This window comes from Spermophilus citellus, assembly GCF_964194105.1.
Source record: "Spermophilus citellus genome assembly, chromosome: 10".
Classification (NCBI taxonomy): Eukaryota; Metazoa; Chordata; class Mammalia; order Rodentia; family Sciuridae; genus Spermophilus; species Spermophilus citellus.
Window position 1 is genome coordinate 74,162,822 of NC_138197.1, and position 19,806 is coordinate 74,182,627.

The 19,806-nt window shown below is 38.9% G+C and overlaps 1 protein-coding gene across 1 annotated transcript in view; it reads right to left on the bottom strand.

Moving 5' to 3' along the window:
- Nucleotides 1-288: 288 nt before the first annotated feature.
- Nucleotides 289-19,806, bottom strand: part of TESPA1 (thymocyte expressed, positive selection associated 1) — a 40,308-nt gene continuing 20,790 nt past the window's right edge. The window contains exons 9-12 of the mRNA XM_081309375.1: nucleotides 18,686-18,894; nucleotides 17,381-18,186; nucleotides 16,222-16,321; nucleotides 289-989 (exon numbers count right to left, since the gene is read on the bottom strand). Of these exons, the coding sequence (XP_081165501.1) occupies nucleotides 796-989; nucleotides 16,222-16,321; nucleotides 17,381-18,186; nucleotides 18,686-18,894 (1,309 nt within the window). The 3' untranslated portion in view covers nucleotides 289-795. The remainder of the gene's footprint in view (nucleotides 990-16,221; nucleotides 16,322-17,380; nucleotides 18,187-18,685; nucleotides 18,895-19,806) is intronic.

Here is a 19,806-nt window from a genome sequence, read left to right on the forward strand (position 1 = left end):
CTTTTCTGCACTTTGCTTTCTTGCAACTTATTGAGCAATGAAGTAAAATGTTACTGAAAACATGTGTCTTGCCACTCCATTCTACTAGAATATTCTTGGAAGAAGAATGTGTTCAAAGTGCTCTATACCACACACGACCTGGCACAACCCTGTCTGTGCTCAAGTCTTTTTGTGGCTGAAACATATTATTCCCTCCAAAGCAACTCACGACAGTCTACCTTTAAAAAACACAATTAAGAAATATTTTTATTCGGATTGTTTTCTGCCAGCAGAAAATTTGCATTTTTTTTTTTGCAATGGCCAAGAGTAAGAACCCAGAATCCAACTCCTCTTTTTTCCTAGGAAGATACAAAATTTTAGATAAAGGGAGGAGCTGGATTCAAGGGGGAGGCGCCAAATAGATCTCATCTGATAAGTCCTCATGAAGAAAAATAGGACTCTGGGGTTGTGGAAAATTTTATGGAAGTTAATTAGGACATAGGGATAAGTGAAGTCCACAGGGAATTCCACTGTGCTTTGTACCAAGGTTTTAAAACCAGAAGGTGGGATTTCTCCTTCTTCTCTTAGCTTGAACCCTTTGAGAACATTCCACTAGCAAACCTTATGCCCCGAACTTAGTCATCCTTAAATCTTCTGCCTTCAGCAATGTCAGAGTTTGGGAGAAAATTATGTCTTTGTCCAGTTTATCACTGACCATGTCATGTAGCTAAAACCTATCAAGTAGAAAAACCAACGTGCAGAGCAATGAAGTTATGTGCCTGGGGTTCTTCTCTGAGCATGAAGTTTGCCACAGCATCAGGATGCAGAGTCCCGATCTCTCAGTGTGGTCTCCTTTCTGGTGCTCCAACTTGTCTTTCCCCTGCTGAATTCAGGGGTTTGGAGTGCCAGGGAGCAGTGGCTGGATGTAGAGGGCAAGAAGAGGTAGGAGTTAGGTTCTTCTGAGAAGCCATTGCTGTCAGAGCATGTGTTGCTGTAGTGGTGGAGAAAGCCTGCAGTGAGATTTAAAAGAAACACATGGTGCATCTGTGAGACGACTGAGTGTACTGAGGCTGGTAAGTATTTTCATGCCACACCTGGGGAAATATTTCTCAACATCATAAGTAATATTTAAGGTTATTAGAAGCAGTAGCAGCAGCAAAAGATTATGAGACTTAGGGTTTCTGCTCTTCTCACATGAAATGACATTTCTCGAAGAATCAACCCCTTATTCTGTAATACTTGAAATTATATTATTTTATGCTTATAAAAGCATATGTTTATTCTTTTGTTTTATGCTGCATTTAAATGATTATATTTAAGTGTATGTTTATACTTTTATTCTTATATTTTATCATCTATTTTGGATTGCTGAGCACTGATGGACAAAATCACAAAACTATCTTCAATTTACATTTTATATCATGAGCTGAACCTAACATTATTCACTTATACATCTTCCCTCCCTCCCTCCCTCCCTCTCTCCTTTCTTTCTTTCTTTTGCTGGGGATTGAACTTAAGGCCTTGCACGTGCTTGGCAAGCACTCTATCACTGTGCTACGATCTCAGCCTTTTTAAAATGTATTTTATTTTGAGATGTGGTCTTGCTAAGTTGCCCAGGCTGGCCTTGAACTTGCAATCCTCTGGCTCATCCTCCTGCATAGCTGGTATGCACCATCATGCCTTGTTATAAATATTTCTCTTGCTATTTCTCCATGTGACATTCTCAAATATTTACTACCCTTCTCCAATCTCCTGCCTCACACTCTTCAGTCATGCTTCCGTGGGGAAAAGAGAGAAACCAATAGGTAGAAAGTTCTTTGACTTCCTCTCTGGATGACCAATATAATGGTGCTCACACCAATCATTTTTCTTTTTCTCTAATTTCAAAGATCTGTACTACCATTTCATAATTAAACCCTAAGAGTGCTTCAGATCTCAACTCATCCCAGTTCCCAGTGACCTCCACCTTCATTCTCCCCTTCCGTCCTAATCCTTGGTCAAGACCATTCTATTGATTCTTTCCCTTCAGCAAATGTATGAGATAAACATTTCCTCTCTCAGAACAGCAGCAGCAAACATTCCCTGGAATCTCTTGAGCCCTGTATCTACTTTCTTTTCATCATTTCCTATTTGCTTTTCACATCAATATTTTAAAGTCCTGCCACACAAATAAAAATACTTTCATCAAGGTTGCAAGTCACTATCAAGTTGTAAATGTATTGTTATCTTCCTTACTGGATGTCTTATGACACATTACTGAAGACTATACCCTCCTTCTTGGACCGAATTTCACTTGACTTCTACTTGCAACTTTATGTTTCTGATCAATTTGGATGCTCCTTTTGTTTTTTCTTGATTGATCCATAAATATTCTAAGGTTTCTTTTTGGCTTCAGTGTCTGACTCTCATATTTTTCCTGTATGAACTATTTTTTCTTAGGTCATCACTTATTATAATTAAGCCTTGAATTAAAGAAATCTCTATCCTTAAATGCATTTATCTAGTTGCCAAGTGGACTTCTCTGTTGTATTATTTTAGAAGTACTTCAGGTCTAAGGTTTACTGTGTCTAAATCCGAGTGTATCAAGTTGTTTAAAACTTGCCAAAGCAAAAAAAAAAAAAGTGTATCAGGACAGTGTTAGTCTTGACTTTCTATTTATGGGGTTATTTTACAACTCTGTAGGGTTGGAGCTTATATTACAGATTTATGTTGGGTAGAAATACAAATAATTTTTGTCCAGAGCCATCAATATGCTAGAGATTGTAATTTACAATGTTATTGAATATTAAACAGTTATATATCTAACCTGGCATTTTATTAGGTTGTCTTTATATACAAAGTAGCTTATCAAATACACTTTGAATCAGCTCAAATACTTTATTGGTACCCTTATTAATGAATGAATTGAATAAAATCTCTGAATACCTTTTTGGAAATTATACTTAAAATATTTGCCTCCCAACTTGTTATTTCTGCTGTATTGTGTTCCTGATAAAAGGACATTAATATCCACTTAGTCATCTGAGATGAAGTCAACCTGTTTTGTTTTTTCTTTCCCTCATCCTTTCTTCCTACCTAAACACAAGTTTATTTGACCTTAGGTTTGGCCATTGCTATGGTGTGCATGTGTCCCTTCCAAAATTCATGTTGAAAGTTGGTCTCCTATTGTGATGGTATTGAGAGATGGGACCCTTTGGGAAGTGATTAAGTCTTGAGGCTTCTACCCCCATCAATGAATTAGTCTTATACAGGCCTGGAGGAAACAAGTTTAGGACCCTTTTGTTCTTCTGTCCCTTCTGCTCTGTGAGGAGCTATGCAAGAGATTTTTACAGACACCCAGCCTGCTGGTGCCTTGATCTTGGATATCCCAGCTTCTAGAACCAGGAGAAATTATTTATAAGTTTTTTATAAATTATCCAGTTTTGGGGCTGGGGATGTAGCCTGGGAGTAGAGTCTTTGCCTAGTATTTGTGAGGTCCTGGGTTCAATTCCCAGAACCAGAATGAATGAATGGATGAATGAACAACTTGGTCTCAAGCATTTGTTACAGCAGCACAGATTAAGACAGCTATTTTCTGTTTCAAATATCTCAGAGTCCCCTCTTCCTTCCTCCTGCCTCAGTTCTCCTACCTTACTTCTGATCATCACATTCTCCTCAAGGATCTGTGGTAGGTTCTGAAGTTGTTTTCCTTACTTCATGGCTCCCTACTCAGTTCAACCCCCCTATCTCTGCCAGAATGATATTTCCAAGACAAATCTAATCATTGACTTCCTTTGTAAAATTTCCAGTGACTTCATATCTTCTCAGACTAAATAAAAACAATTAAAATACAAGATTTTGTTCCAAAAATCTGATTTCTAATTATCTTTCTTATTCTTGAATTTGAATTTTTCCTCAGCAGGCACAAGGGGTATAGCTTCTGAAGAGCCTGAGAAATTCTCTTCCTTTCTGCCTTAGATATTCTCTTCCTCTCTGCCTGAAACATCAATTTTCTGTTTCCTTTTCTACTTCTCCCCAGCTCAGGCTTTACTCAGGTGCCCAGACTCGCCTAGAAAAAAGCCATCTTCCTGGAAGTGAACTCTGTGTCCCATGGGATTTAATAAAAAAGTAACTGTTGATTTTCCTGTCATATTATTCCCAACACTATAAGTTCAAAGTATCCTGTGGCTATTTCTGCTCAACCTGTGTGACACTCTTCTTGACATTTACAAGTCAAGATCCAGTGGTGATAAAGGTAGTGAGGACATTGCTCTCAGCTCTTAGGGCACAGCCAGGGCACACAGTTAATAAAATTCAGATCCAAGTACAGGTAGAGAGGCTTGCTCTGATCCCAGGAGTAGCCCGCACAATCAAGGCCCTGTGCTTGGATGGAAAGAGCACTCACATGGGAGTCAGGAGCTTTGAGTTCAGTTCTGACTTGACTACTAACTGGTTGCACGATCTTGCCAAGTCATTTTCCTTTTCTGAATCTTTTCAAATACAAATACTTGTAACTCTCTGTATGATGATAAGATTTACACAGGATAATATCTCTGAAAGTGCTATCTGAAAGATAGTATCTCTGAAAGAACTAGAGGCTCTTTTTACCAGAAAGGCTGTGTAAGGAGGGAAGGATGGAGCCAGGGTACTTGCTCTGTACATCTCCAGGAGCAATGCATGCATTGCATGTTGACACCTGAAGTTGTGTGGCTTGACAGCCTTGGGCATCGTGTTGGTGTTCCATTCAAACTACAGCTCAGAAAAATGGGCATCATGCAAAGCACATAGAGATTACCCTTCTGCCTTCTGCGACCTACCGAAAAATAAGCCAGGAGATACAGGTAAAGCTGAGGAAGAAATAAGAGAATACACAGAGGTGTAAAAATAAAAAATAAGAAATAAAATAAAAATGTAAAATTTTTTTTCCTGATGCAAAAAGGGAAAGATACCTACCCCTCATTTTCTTGGAACAGCTTCTTCTGAATACTCATAAATTCTTTCTCTGTGTCTTTGAAATGTATGCAAATCTTTTCAAAGGCTAAACAGTCTTGTGCCTCTTTTTTACAACCCAGGAATATCAAACTCTGTTTTTACTGTGGTAAAAACACTTAACATGATATCTACCATCTTAATGAAATTTTAACTATATAATATATTGTTGTTAATTGCAGACAATGTTGAGTAATAGTAATGACCAGACTGTCATCATCCTGTGTAATTGAAATTTAATGTCAGTTGAATAGCGACTCCTGACCATCACTACTCCCCAGCTGCTCGGGAGCACCATGCTACTCTGTTTCTATGTATTTGAGTATTTTATACAGCTCATACAGGTGGTATCAAACAGTATTTGTCTTTCTGTGACTTATTTCACTCAGCTTGATGTCCATAGGGTTCATCCATGTCATCACATATCACGGGATTCCCCTCCTTTTTAATATTCCCCTCCTTTTTAATGAATAATATTTCATTTTATATATGCCACACTTTTTAAGTTCGTTCATCTTTCTATTGATATGTAGCTTGTTTTCACAGTTGATCATGGTGACCAATCTGAAATGAACATACAAGTATTAATATCTGTTTAAGATCTTGACTTTAATTTTTTTGGATAAATGCCCAGAAAAGGGATGGTTGGATTCTTTAGCAGTTTTACTTTTAATTTTTGAGGGATCTTCATACTATTTCTTGTAGCAATGGCACCCTTTTATTTTCCCTTCAACAATATACAGGAGTTCCAATTGCTCCACAACCTTGTCAACACTCCTCTTTTTAAGAAATAATATTAGCCATCCTATTTTATTGTGATTTTGATTTGCATTTCCCTGTTGATTAGTGAAGTTGAGCCCTTTTTGGTGTGCCTGCCGGCCATTTGTATGTCTACCTTAGAGAAACAACTATTCAAAAATAAATAAAAAACTTCTTCAACTTCATAGCTAAAAACCTCAAACAAACAAATTACCTGATTTTAAAATGGGCAAATGTCTCAAATTGCCTGATTTAAAATGGGCAAATGTCTCGGAAGTCTCTCTTTGAAATGGGAAGACAGCAGCTCTGTCTCTTAGCCTCTGTGGGAGCGTAGGAGCCTAACTTATGCAAGTTCCTCCTACTTCCAAAACCATCTCCTGTCTTAGATAAGAGAGGTTTATTTATTTATTTATTTATTTTGGAATAAGCCATTTAGCTAACACAGATGGCCACCCCAATGACCGGGTGAATCTGGGGTGAATCATGTGTTACAAATGATACTGTGAAATCTTCTTACTCAAGGATCTGCTATTGTTTATTTAGACAATATGTATGTAATGAGTTGTATCTACTTGGTTATATAAAAGGAAGAGATTCCTTTCTTCCCCCAATTTCTTCAGTAGATTTTCTGTGGTGTACATCATATTCTAATTTAATGCTTACTCAAAAACAAAACTACTTTATTTCTCTTATACCTTTGTGGAGAGATTTTCTGGGACAGAAGATTTTTAAAATTTTTAATTTGAGATGGTGTTGCTAAATTGTTCAGGTTGGCCTTGAACTTGTGATCCTCCTGCCTCACTCCCAAATAGCTGGTAATACAGGTGTGTACCACCATGCCTAGCTAAAAATAGTGCTTGAGTTATCTGCTATTTGTGGCTATCAAAGACTAGTTTCCTTCTTTATCCTGTGCTCTGCACCAGCCTTCCCAGCTAATCCCTCTTGTCTCTTCCCACTATTACTAGCAGAGTTTATAGTAAAATGAAACCTCCCACCTCTAGATATGGCTTCTTCATGAATAGAATGTACATATATATATTGGCCTGAAATAAATATATATATATATATATATATATATATATATATATATATATATATATATATACCTCAGATCTGGTAAAAGAAACAGAATAACAATAACATGTTCCTTGGCCCTGTTTCTTATTTATGTGGTAAAGAACAGATAGTTTACATTTTAGCCATAGGGCATCAATAGAAAGGGCTGGAATGTGAAATTATTGGGCAGGGTGGAGAAAAGGAGGAATGATGAGAATCATGAGGAGTCTCAGGAACTTGGAGGAAGATTAAGACCTCTTCCTTGGCAAGGACTAAATGAGAAGGTGGAGAGGCTGGCTGGGGATCAGGTCCTCTTTTAACAGAAAAGCAATCCCTGTGCTGATTATAAAAAAGGCATTTACTTTATGTAGATGAATAAGAAAAAAGGAATTCCTTCTTAGAAGATGTAGTCCCTTGATTTCTTGTATGGCAAGCTCAGTAGGTCTGGATTCTAACCCCCATTCTCCTCCCAACCTGGGTATCTTTGGGCAGTCACTGGGTATCTTTTGTCCGATTGAACACAGTGGCCAGTTTAAGGCTGCTACCATTTCCTACCCAAGCTCATACCCTCCTACAGCTGATTGCAAGTCATACATCAATTACTGGGACTGGCACTATCACAGGAAATCATTAATTTTTAGCAGATAATTGCAGACTCCTGAAGAGGCAGATGCAGGGCTGCTTCTTCCCAGCCCCAGATGCTACTTTTTAATGGAGTGTCAAAGTCATATTGTACAAGGGCATATGGAATGGATGGGATGTTGTGACCATATCTGAGAAACCGTCCCATTGAGCTCTGCCTCTGCAGCTCTGCCTTTGGAGTTGGTGAATGAATTTCCCTCTTGTACATTTAACACAGAGGTGCTAATTAGGGCAGCTGCTGAGATGTTTTCATAACTATCCCACCCTATTGTGGGATGATAGAGGAACTGGGTTGAGCAAGACAGTTTTCATCTTTGTGGGAAGATGGCAGACACACACACACAGAACACTGCAGAGGCCTGGGAACCATTGGGATTCAAAGACTCAGCCAAAGACTATGTTAAAATAGATTTCTCATTCTCCTAGGTAATATTAGGAAGGAAAGCTACCAAATCGTTTGCTCATTTACTTGAGATACTCAGTGAATTTCACTTCTAAAGTTACTATATTTCGTTGAATCTGGTGAACTGCCTTTTGTAAGGCTCATACTTATTTTATATTCCATGTAAGGAGGAAAAAAGATAACTCAATTGTCTGACACTATCAATTGTAAGACAAATTCTGATTCCAAGCATGTTAAAATGTGGAAAACTGTGTGCCTGAGAATAAGTGAACTTTAACAATAATCTCTGCAGAGATGAAATCTCATTACCTTGGCAGAAAATTAAATCTAGTATTTTACTTGAAATGTATAATTCTCTCATAAGTCAATTTTAATATTCTTAGAAATTTAGTCGGAGTGGGGACAGGTTTATGAGGGGAACTGGTGCTCTGGGTGTTGCATGGATTGCTCGGGAGGTACTCACACATGTCCTGCTCAGGGCCTGCTTTGATGACCATCTTGGCATTTTTTTGTGTGATGCTGACATCTGCTGGACAAACAACACTTATGCAAAGCTCTGCATTTGCAAATAAATTCAGTTCTTGGTATGGTTTGGTAACCTAGCCATGGGGTAGGTAGTACACATTTTTATTTGAATTTGATGGGTCTGGGAGTTAATTTCCTTTTCAAAATTTGTATGCCATGTCTAAGTTTGAATGAGCTTTAAAATGAGAGCTTACTCTCCGAGAGTCTTTAATATGTGAAGAATAAAGCCCTTTAATTAAACTGATAGTTCTTATTGTCATTGCTAGACTGCTTATCAAGATGGTCACAACAGCCCATCCATTCCATATGCCCTTGTACAATATGACTTTGTTATTCCATTAAAAAGTAGTGTCTGGGGCTGGAAATGTGGCTCAGTGATAGAGTGCCTGTCTCATGTGCAAAGCTCCTCAGCACTGCAGAAAAGAAAAAGAAAAAATAAGATACTAGAAAGACGTTAGGTAATGAAAATGTTGAAAAAAAATCTATAATCCCATATACTCAGGAGGCTGAAGCAGGAGGATAGCGAGTTCGAGGCCAGCCTGGGCAACTTAAGGAGGCTCTGTCTCAAAATAAAATGAAAAGTCCTGGGGATATAACTCAATGGTAGAGCACTTGCCTAGCATGTGCAAGACCCTGGGATGGATTTCCAGTACCAAGGAAGAAAATAAAACAAAAACCAAGTAGCATACGTATTTTCCATCCCTTTGAATCTAGATTGGGTTTGTTATTTGCCTTGACTAATACTTTGTAGAATAAGGAATTTAGTACAACTTTCAAAAGAATCATTGCAGCTTCATTTTTTGGGGGTAAAATTTGCATGTAAGAAACACAGGCTAGAAAATCTGTGTTTCTTATATGTAAATTTCAAGTTGTGCTGCATTTGTGTACAATAAATCAAAATGCATTCTGCTGTCATTTATACCTAATTAGAATGAATGAATGAATAAATAAATAAATAATAAAATAAAATAAAAAAAGAAACACAGGCTAGATACTGAAAGACAACACATCCCATGGAGAGAGCATCTAACTGACATTTAGGATCCCACACATATGGGTGAGCCCACTTGACCTTCCAATCCAGACACTGGCCAAATGCTGCAACTGTGTAAATGAATCCAAGTGAGAGGAAGAAAAAAAAGAAAAAGAAAGAAAGGAAGAAAGAAACCAACCTATTAGTCAATCCAGAAAACAATGTTTCCTTTAACACACTACAGTTCTGGGGGCTGTTAAGTAACAATAGGTAAGAAGCACATGAGCAAAGCTTCAAAAGAACCAACAGCAAGGCCCAGATCTTGACCTAACAGATTTGTATTTAATTCTACTGGGTCAACCTCATGGAAGAGTTATTTATTTATTTTTTTTAAAAAGCTCATCAGGACTGAGAACTACTGACCAAAGTATTTTATGCCCATGATTACTTTTATAAAATTCAGTACAATCAGCAACATCATTATATTTATTCCAATATGTTACATTTCCTTCACATACTCCTTATAGGGGTTTAAAGTGCAGTGAACGTATAGTCCATATACAGGTACTTGTGCATACATAGAAACTGTCATTATTCTCCTATTACATAGGACAAAACTGAAGTGATTTTCCCAAGATCACTGAATTAGTACAGAGTAGGTAACTTGACTGCACATCATAAACTCTTTTTATAAAGTACATTTATTTTTTAGAGAAGTTTTACGTTCACTGCAAAGTTGAGCAGAGGGACTGAGATGTCCTGTGTATACTCTGCCTCCACAAAGGTGCAGTTCTCCCCGTTGTCAACAACTCCCACAGGAGCTGTACATTTTTTTGACTGATGAACCTGCATGGTCACATTGAAGTCAGAATTAGACAGGCAGTCAGTATGGATAGGTAAATCGAATCAGGTCTGATCCAGGAGGCTAATTTGAGTGAGTCCTAGATGTTAGAGACTTCTCTCTGAGGGACTGAAATGTTAATTCCTTCAGAGCCCTTCCTCCACTTTTATCAAAAATCTGCCCCTGTTCCAACCTGTTGCCAAGGTAACCTGTCCCAGGAATTGCCCCTCCCTACAGGGAACTATAAGGTTGTTCGTTAATGTGTGCTGGGCTGCTCCGTCCTCCCCTACCCCCTTCAGCTCACCTGTTTCCCACCTTTTGGCTGTCCCACCTAGCATTCTTGGGCCTATGGATGAAGGAGAGAGATAAGGGGAAGAGAGCAGGAGAACAAAGGAAGCCTAGGACATATAAAAGGGCAGAACACCTCACTTCTCGAGATACCAGGATACCAGCTATGGCCCCCTTCTCTCTCCTGGGAGAAATCTACGTTACCCCTTTTTAAATAAACCCTGCTTTATATGCTTGCCTTGGCGTGCTTCTCTAATGTTATACTTCAACATGTGAGGGAGCAGAACTCGTCACCAATAACCAGAGGTATCAACATCATCCCCCAGAGTCCAGAGTTTATATTAGGGTCCACTCTGGGAGCTGACCTCTGTGGGTGTGGACAAATGTATGATGATATGTATCCACCACTGTAGTACAGCTCAGAGTAATTTCACAGCCATAGATATCCTCTGTGCTCTGCCTGTTCATCACTCCCTCCCCTCTGTCCCCTTTTTACTGTCTCATAATAATTTATTTTCCAGAATGTCATAAAAATGGAATCATACAGCATGTGGCCTTTTCAGAATGACTTCTTTCATTTAGTAATATATACTTAAGTCTCCTCCTTAATAACTTATTTCTCCTTAATACTAAATAAGATTCAGCTGTCTGATGTACCAGTTTCTTAATCCATTCATCTACTGAAGGACTTCTTGGTTGCTTTCAAGTTTTGGTAATTATGAATGAAGATGCTATCAACATCCATGTGCAGGTTTTTGTGTGTACATTAAGTCTTCATTCTTGGGGGGAACAGGTAAAAGTCTGTTTAGATTTTTAAGAAACTGCCAAGCTGTCTTCCAGGGTGGCTATACCATTTTTTGTTTCCACCAGCAACAAATGAAGAGTTATTACTGTTCCATGTCCTCACCTCATTAAGTGTGGTAAGCGCTCCAGATTTTGGTCATTATAACAAATGTATGGGGCATCTCACTGTGTTGATTTGCATTTCCCTGGTGACATATGATGTGGAGCATTTTGTCATATCCTTATTTTCTATTTATCTTTGATGAGGTGTCTGTTAAGGTTGTTGATCTTCTTCTCCTTCTTTGCCTCCTTCTTTTCTTTCTTCTCCTCCCTTCCCCCCTCCCCCTTCTTCTTTTGTGGTGATTGAACCTAGGGGGATTGAACCTAGGGCTTTGTGCATGTTGGGTGTGTGCCACCATTCCCAGCTTCCTTTGTTTCTAATTTAGCATTTTATATCATTCCATCTTTTTTTCTTTTTGGCGTGAGTTATATCTCATTTTTTCACTTTATAGCAGTTTCCCTAGATTTTATGATATACATTTGTAATGAATCCAACTCCATTCAAGAAACACTCTATTACTTAAAGGGTAGTGTAAGTACCTCATTATAATAAAATAATCCTAATTCTTCTCTGCTGCCCCTTGTACAATTTCTGTCATTCATTTCACTTACATGTAATATATATAATACACACTATTAGATTATTACTTTGAATAAACCATTATCTGTTAGATGAATCAAGAATACAAAAAAATGAAAGCTTTTTATTTTACCTCCACTTATTCTTTCTCTGATGATCTTCCCCTATGTAGATTTGAATTTCTGACCTTTATCTTTTTCCTTCTCTCTAAAGAATTTCTTTAGCATTTCTTACAGGGAAGGTCTATTAGCACCAAATTTATATTTGTCTGAGATGTTTTTATTTCCTTTTCCCTTTTGGAGAACAATTTTGCAGGGAATGGGATTCTATGTTGTTGTTTTTATTTATTTTTCTCTCAACATTTTAAATATTTCACACCACACTCTTCTTGCTTGCATGGTTTCTGAGAAGTTGGATGTGGTTCTTATCTTTGAATCTCTATAAGTAAGGTGTATTGTCTATGGTCCTCCCCTAGCTTCTTGAAGTATTTATTTTTTTTAGTTTTGACATTTTGTACTTCAAAAAATAATATGGATAGTTGTTTTTATTTTTGTTTTGCATTTATCCTGCTTAATGTTCTCTGAGCCTCCTGGGTCTGTGATTTGGTGTCTGACATTCATTTGGGAGAAATATTCATTATTGTTTCAAATATTTTTTTCTGTTCTTTTATCTCTTCTTCTAGAATTTTCATTAAGCCACATGTAATGTCTTTTGTAGTTGTTCTGCATTTCTTAGATATTCTGTTCTGTTTTATTTTCCCCAGTCTTTTTTTCTCTTTGCTTTTAGTTTTAATAGTTGCTATTGCTATACCCTCAAGCTCAGGATTCTTCTTTCAGCCATGTGCAGTCCATTAAGAAGCCCCTCAAAGGCATTCTTTATTTTTGTTACAGTGCTTCTGTTCGCTAACATTTATTTTTAAAATTCTTTTTCAGGATTTTCGTCTTCTATTTACATTGCTCATCTATTCTTCCTTGCTGTCTACTTTATCTTTAGAGTCCTTAGCATTAAAATCATAGTTGTTGGAAACTTCCAGTCTGATAATCATGTCTGACTTTGGTTCTGATGTTTGTATTATCTATTCAATCTGTGCCTTTTTTTTTTTCTTTTTGCCTTTGAGTACATCCTATAATTTCTTCTTGACAACCAGACATGGGCTCGGTGCTAAAATTAGGTCTTTAGTAATGTAGTGGTGAGCTATGAGGGGGAGGGGAAGTCTCCTACAGTCTTAGTTGTACCTCTGGACTAGGAATTCCACATATGCTTCTCTGCCTCTTCTCCCCACTTTGGTGGGACAGGATGTCTCCAGGGAACAGGAGTTAGGTGCTTTCCTTCCCTCAGGGTCAGCTAGTTTTTAATAAAACCCCAGCAGTTTATACTTTGGTTAATTAGTTTTTCTTGAGGGCAAACCTTCTTCCTTCTTCTGCCAGAAGTCATAGGGGATTTTTCTTTGTTATTTACTGTAAGAACCTGGTTGAGTTCCTAGAGGCAAAACTCACCAAGTGTGGGGTGCCCCTGGAGTTTTCACCTCTCATCCCTGTCCATGCCGAACCTCCAGCAAGTGCCACTGGTTCCTGGAGGGGTTTCTGCTTGGGAGTTTTCTAGTCTGGCAAATCGTGAATCTCTGCAGTAGCCCGTCAATCTCTCCAGCAGCAGAGGAAATGATTTGCCCTCTGACACCACTTTTCTCATGAATCTAAGAAGAATGATTAGGTTTTTCTGTCCGTTGGGCTTTTTACTTGTTTGAATGTAGGGGTAACTTCTAACTTCTTACATTCCAGACAGGAACCTGAAAGCCTCTTAAACTTTTTTTTTTTTAAGTTAGTTGTAGATGGACACAATACCTTTATTTATTTTTATGTGGTACTGAGGATCGAACCCAGTGCCTCACATATGCAAGGCAAGTGCTCTACCACTGAGCCACAACCCCAGCCCCCTTCTTAAACTTTTTATACTACATGTAACACATTGTTGCCTTCTAATATTTGCCTCTTTTGCCACTAAGTGTATACATACCACTTACATACCCAGAGCTGTAGATGATAGGTAAAAGAGAAAGGAGAGTGATTCATTCAGATCCTAAACCCACAGGGAATTACCATCAAAAGAGAATCAAAGATCTTTGTGTGTTTGGGCATATATCATTGAGAGTTTAGAGTATTAACAATAACAGCAACAAAAACTATTGGGACAGAAAGTGCAGTAGATAGTACCAAGATGTCCAAAATAGAGGGATCTCTGACCAAAATTCATTTACTTAATCCAAGAAAAATTTCAATTCCTACTATCCTAGGGAAAAAAACTCCATGATCCCTCATGCCATTTTTTTTTTTTTTTTTGTGGCTGTAGTACAGAGGAGGTTAAAACTATCAGAGATTAATTTTTTCTTAGTTCACATAATAAATTTCTACTCAGACTACAGCAGAGTCCCTTTAAAATTAAAAGCCCCAATCTCCCCCAAATCATTTTTTCTGCAACTGAGTTTGCTCATGCTGAGAGTGGAAACTGAAGAACTGACCCCAAAGTCTAGGCAGGTGCCAGGAAGGATTGAAAAACTGGAATTGTAACATATTTTTGGTTAGTGCAGCCTGGCTGAATCTACATATTTCCTGGCTTTTATTCCTGTAAACTCTAATGTTCCTATATGATGAGCAGGGGAAGGTTCTCTACCTTCCCATCTCTGGCTAAACTGTGATTAAATTCATTTTTTCCTTTTAACATCATTTGCTAATTTATTCTGTGGGCGAGGGGGCATTCAGTCTCTGCCTAGGGTATGGTAATAAACCTGTTCAAAGGCAAAAGGAATACCTCTGAAAGAGTTAGTGTGGAAAAAAAAAAACTCATCTCTGGAGGAAAGAAATTTCAACTGCAATAACTAGGTGTGTTAAGTTCATTATCCTGCTCTAGGAAGGGGGTGGAGAGTTGTGATTATCAGACTCTAGCTGCAGAAATGCCCTCAGACTCTAAATGAACACAGCTGTGAGATACATTGTGGAATCTGCCCTGAGTCCTATGAGGTGGGCTGGTTTAGAACATGGCCACAAGCATGTGTCATACAGATCATCAAGGATGTCTCTACCTGTTAGACAACTTCTACAGCAATAGTTCTTAAACTTCAGTGAATAAATGAATTACCTAACCTAAGGATCTTGATAGTAGATTGAATCAGACATTATCACCGTGTGTGTGTGTGTGTGTGTGTGTGTGTGTGTGTGTGTAGTGATAATGTATATAATTGTATAACATAACTCTGGCTGGTGGGATTCTACATCATGTATAACCAGAAGAATGAGAAATTATACTCCATTATATATGATATATCAAAGTGCATTCTACTGTCATGTATGACTAATTAAAACAAAATTTTTAAAAAGCTGACAGTAGACAAAAAGTCAGGATGGAATAAAATATGAGAACGTTGCAAAAAAAAAAAAGAATGTCATATAGTTGGAATAATAGAGTATAAAGCCTTTTCAGATTGGCTTTTTCACTCCATGTTTATAGTTTCCTCAATGTTTTTTCACAGCTTTATAGTTCACTTCCTTTTAGTGCTGAATAATTATTTCATTGTCTGAACGTAACCACAGTCATTTATCCATTCATTTACTGAAAAACTTCTTGGTTGCTTCCCAGTTTTGTTTTAAATAAGAAAAAGAGTCCAAATATTTTAGACATGTGTGCAGAAATCATGTGAAGTCCAGAATTTCCTTCAAAATAATATCAGAAAAGGAAGTAATAGGAGAAACATGAATTGATATCAGCTGGGAGTGGGTAAGGAGTATATGGGGATTCATTATTATATTAATTTTTCTACTTATACATATGTTTGAACTTTTCTATAATAAAAACATTTTAAATGCAAAAAATTGTGACTCAGTAAGTTTGGGATGGAGACTGAGATTCTGTGTTTCTGACGATGCTGATGCTGTTGGTTATGGACTGCATTTTAAATGTTAAGATTATGCAGAATTTCCTCTGGAATAGTTGTTCTCCATTACTGACCACCAGACAAGCAGCAGCATCACCTGAAAACTTGTTAGAAAGGCGAATTCTTGGGCCCTGTTGGATCCTACTCAATCAGAAACTCAGCGAGTTGGGGACCAGCCATTTGTATTTTAATTTTAACAAGCCCTCCAGGTGACTCTGATGTCTGATAAAGTCTGAGCGCTACTGATCTAGAAAAGTATTTTCCAGCCTCCTCTGGGGAGCTTAAAAACAAGTCAGCCATGGTTTCCATGCCATACCAATGAAATGAGAACTGTAGCACGTGGGGCCCTTCCATCATGGATATTAAAAAAAATCTCCCCAGGTGATTACAATGTGTAGCCAAATTTGAGAACCATTGCTGGAAAGACAAGCTCACTTACTTCTTGAGTTTTTGCCAGGGAAAGTCTGGTAGAGGTCAGAGTGTCTGGGTCTGCTGGGCCAGTCGCTCTCCTCCTCCTCTTCCTCACTGTTGCTCTGAACCTGTAACCAAGATCCCAGCAGAATATGGTCAGAGCCAATGGGACACAGAGGCAAGAAAAGGTGCAGGGTGGCACCTACCTGTGGGGGAAAGAGGTTGAGTGTTTGGGAGATTTGGATAGGAATCTTGGATAGGAGATAGGAGAGGAGTACAGCTCTACATTCGATGAGAGGCAACAAATATGCAAATGATATTGCAAATAAACACAGCCTCTCTCTGTGGCAAGGATTTGAGAGATTTTTTCTAAAGAATACAAACAATCAATGGCAGTAATACCTGTATACCCAGGTAAGAGGAGTGCTCAGTTTTAGAGGGTCCACAGGGTGAAGTGTTGGTAGACTTAGATGATGTCCCCACCTGCTAGTCATGTGGCCCTGAGCTGGCCCAGGGACCTGCCCTGGTTTTGCCTGATGTCTATTCTCTCAGAGGAGACTTATTTGCTAGTGTGTGCAACCCCAGGTCTGAGTGGTTAAGGGATTGTGGCATTTGGATATACATGCACATGGGTGTGCAAAGCTTCTTATACAGTAGGACATATCCAGATATAGGCAGGGAAGGGGACAGATCAGAGGCTAGGGGACATTCTGCCCATACTATCCTCTCCTAGCACAGAAGTCCTTAGTATAAAACTTCTAGATTTAGAAACTGGACTTTTAGGTCTTAATGGTTACACATTTCTTATGGTAGGAGAGAACATATTTTAGTTAATAGTTTCTAGCTTTGCACATGCCTAACTTCCTTTTGCACTTTCATGAGGATCCCAGCAAACGATAAGGGCAGGTGTGTTTCATGAGAACCTTCAACAGGGATCAGATCAGATAAGAATAACAAAAGCAGCTTTGAAATCTGAATGCTCTTAAGAAACAAGGCCTGTTTCTCTTTCTCCCTGTATATTAATCCATTCTCAAAAGTTTCTGAATTTAATTCAAGAAGTGACACATCTAGGGAGGATAGAAACCCTGGATCTGCTATCCTTCTTACCCAGAAGGACTCCCTCACCTTCTGGGTAAGAATCCACAGATTTTCTCTGCCATTCTCTCTTTCACCTCCAACCCACTTACCTTCTTTGAGCCCAAAGTGTGTTGAGGCTGCTGGGTTAGAGATCGGTGCAGTTCTGGTCTGTTTTGGTTCTGCCTCCATTTTTGCTGGATGATTGACAAGTCCAATGACTTAACCTTCTTTTCCAAGGAACTCTTTTGAAATAGGCTCTTTCTTGCTTTGCTCTTTCTTTTCCAGAATATCTCATTCGTGGCTGAAGGAGCTTCCTTATTGGTAGCCTGTAGACCCCACAGCTCTCTCCTTACCTGTGCAGAGTTTGTGCTCCATTGTGGATTCGCTCTGGTTTGATAATGATTGCAACAGGGTGTCTCGGGGTTAGAATCCAGATCTTGTGATGGTGCCAGAACTGTGGACATCCGTTGCTGTGTTTCCTCATTAGGGTAGAAGACACATGGAGAGGAAGCAGGGAGCTGTGAATCCCTTGTAGGGCTGGCAGTCTCTTCCTGTGGACCTTCCTCAAACCCAGGGCCTTTCTGGAGAACCAGCTTCTCTTCTCTCACTCTGTCCATTACTTCCCACACCACTTGGTCCAAACTGTTTCTTTTGGGGGTGTTGCGGGGTGGAGACAACCGATCCCGGGAACCTGTGTACAGGCACATTTTGGAGATAGCTTTCCGGAGGCGTTCTCTGGGTGAGTGGGGCTCAGACTCTGGGGCCAGAATCCTGATGGATGGCACATCCGTTGGGTTGCAATTCCAGAACATATGGGATGGTGTGAATTTTTGGACAGGTGTCTTAGACACGTAGGAGTAGAGACAGAAGAAGGCATCAGCAGTGACGGCCAGCGTTTGCACCTGCCTGAACCTGCCTGGGTAAAGGGTTAAAGATGGTGATTCAGGAGCACAATCAGCAAATTCACTCTGAAATATCTCCCTTCAAAAGGCTTTCTAAAGCTCAAACTTCAAAGAAAGCTACCAATTTACCCATTAGTGTTTTCCCCCTTTAGGTTTTGTATACTCAGGGTACTTTTTCTGGACTTTCTTGAGTCTCCATACTCAGAGGATATCCCAAATAGGAAATAGAAAATGGGTTAAGATTTACAGACATTGTACTGATTTAATTCAGCTGAACGAGACAAGGTCTAAAGGAAGCAATAGTGGTCTGAGATCTCTTGAAGACTATTTCTTCAAGAGAAAGAAGCAAACATCAAAGTTATCCATCTTCCCTAAGCAACATAAGAGGAAATGGAAGAGACAAAGGGTCAAGTGAATCTAACCAAAAGAGTATAGGATTTGGGGCCATTAGGCCCCTTTGTGAACAACCGAGGCTGGCAGAGAAGTGGAACACGCATCCATGGTAACACTCACTGGCTAACATGAGGCAGGGATCCTCCATTTCAATCCTCCGCACCTGAGCCTTCAGGAAGAGCTGGAAATCGATGCCCTTGGCCTGAGAGGGGTTGGTGAAAAATCTTGCAGGGATCCGAGAAGTGTCTTTGTGGTCTTCTTGGCCAAAGCCCAGACTAAAGAGGACATCTTCTGCATCTTCTTGCACCTGGTCCAGAATCTCTGAGATGCTGAAATGAGGGAGTTTGGATAAACAGGAAACAACTTTGAGACCTAGGAAAATCTAGGATTTCTAATAAAAGTATCAGGAGACATTTCTTTCTGGCGATTTCTCCACCTTCCTCTGTGACTTTGAGAAAAGCTTTCACTTCTTAGAACCTAAATTCTCTGTCTGAAACATGGGAATTGCAATCTGGTTCTAAAACTGAATAAAATCTCAGCACAGTACTGTGAGCAACTTATTACAGTTGAAAAAATTTAAATAAATAAGAAAACATTTTGAAAAATGAAAAGCAGTGTAGATGCAAAGAAATTATGTGGTTGCATTATGAACTACTTATGCATTATTAATTAGATAATATTGTGATATATCTGGCTTTTGCTTTGCAACGTGCCACTCAACTTGCCCTAGTAGTTGTATGTGGAAGAGTTAAATGATGAGTGCTTAAGAAACATAGGCCTGCTTTTATTCTCACTCTGAAGGCAAAAACAAATCAGTAGGTGCATTCAAATCCTGATTATGGAAAATATACCTCTTACTAGCACTATTTTCAGGAGAGAAGCCCTGGGTCACAGAAGATCAAGTGCTCACTCTCTCTTTCTTTCTCTCTGGCACCAGTCTCTACCTACATTCAAATCTGAGTCCTACTGGTAACACCAGTGGTCAATAAATGCATTTCAGACAATGGGGACAGTGTAGTTATGGATTATTTGAGGTTTTTAGATAAACATCATCACTCTTTTCAGAAATGATGCTGGGTTTTTTGATCCAAATAGGGACGGTCTTGCTTAATTCATAGCTGAAGAGTTAGAATCCTGAATCTACTCTTGTGCTCGCTAGCTAAGTGCTCATTTTATCTCCATGGTCCTGAGTGTCCCTATCTGTGAATTGCAGACATATGACTGGAGAGTGATTCACAGAC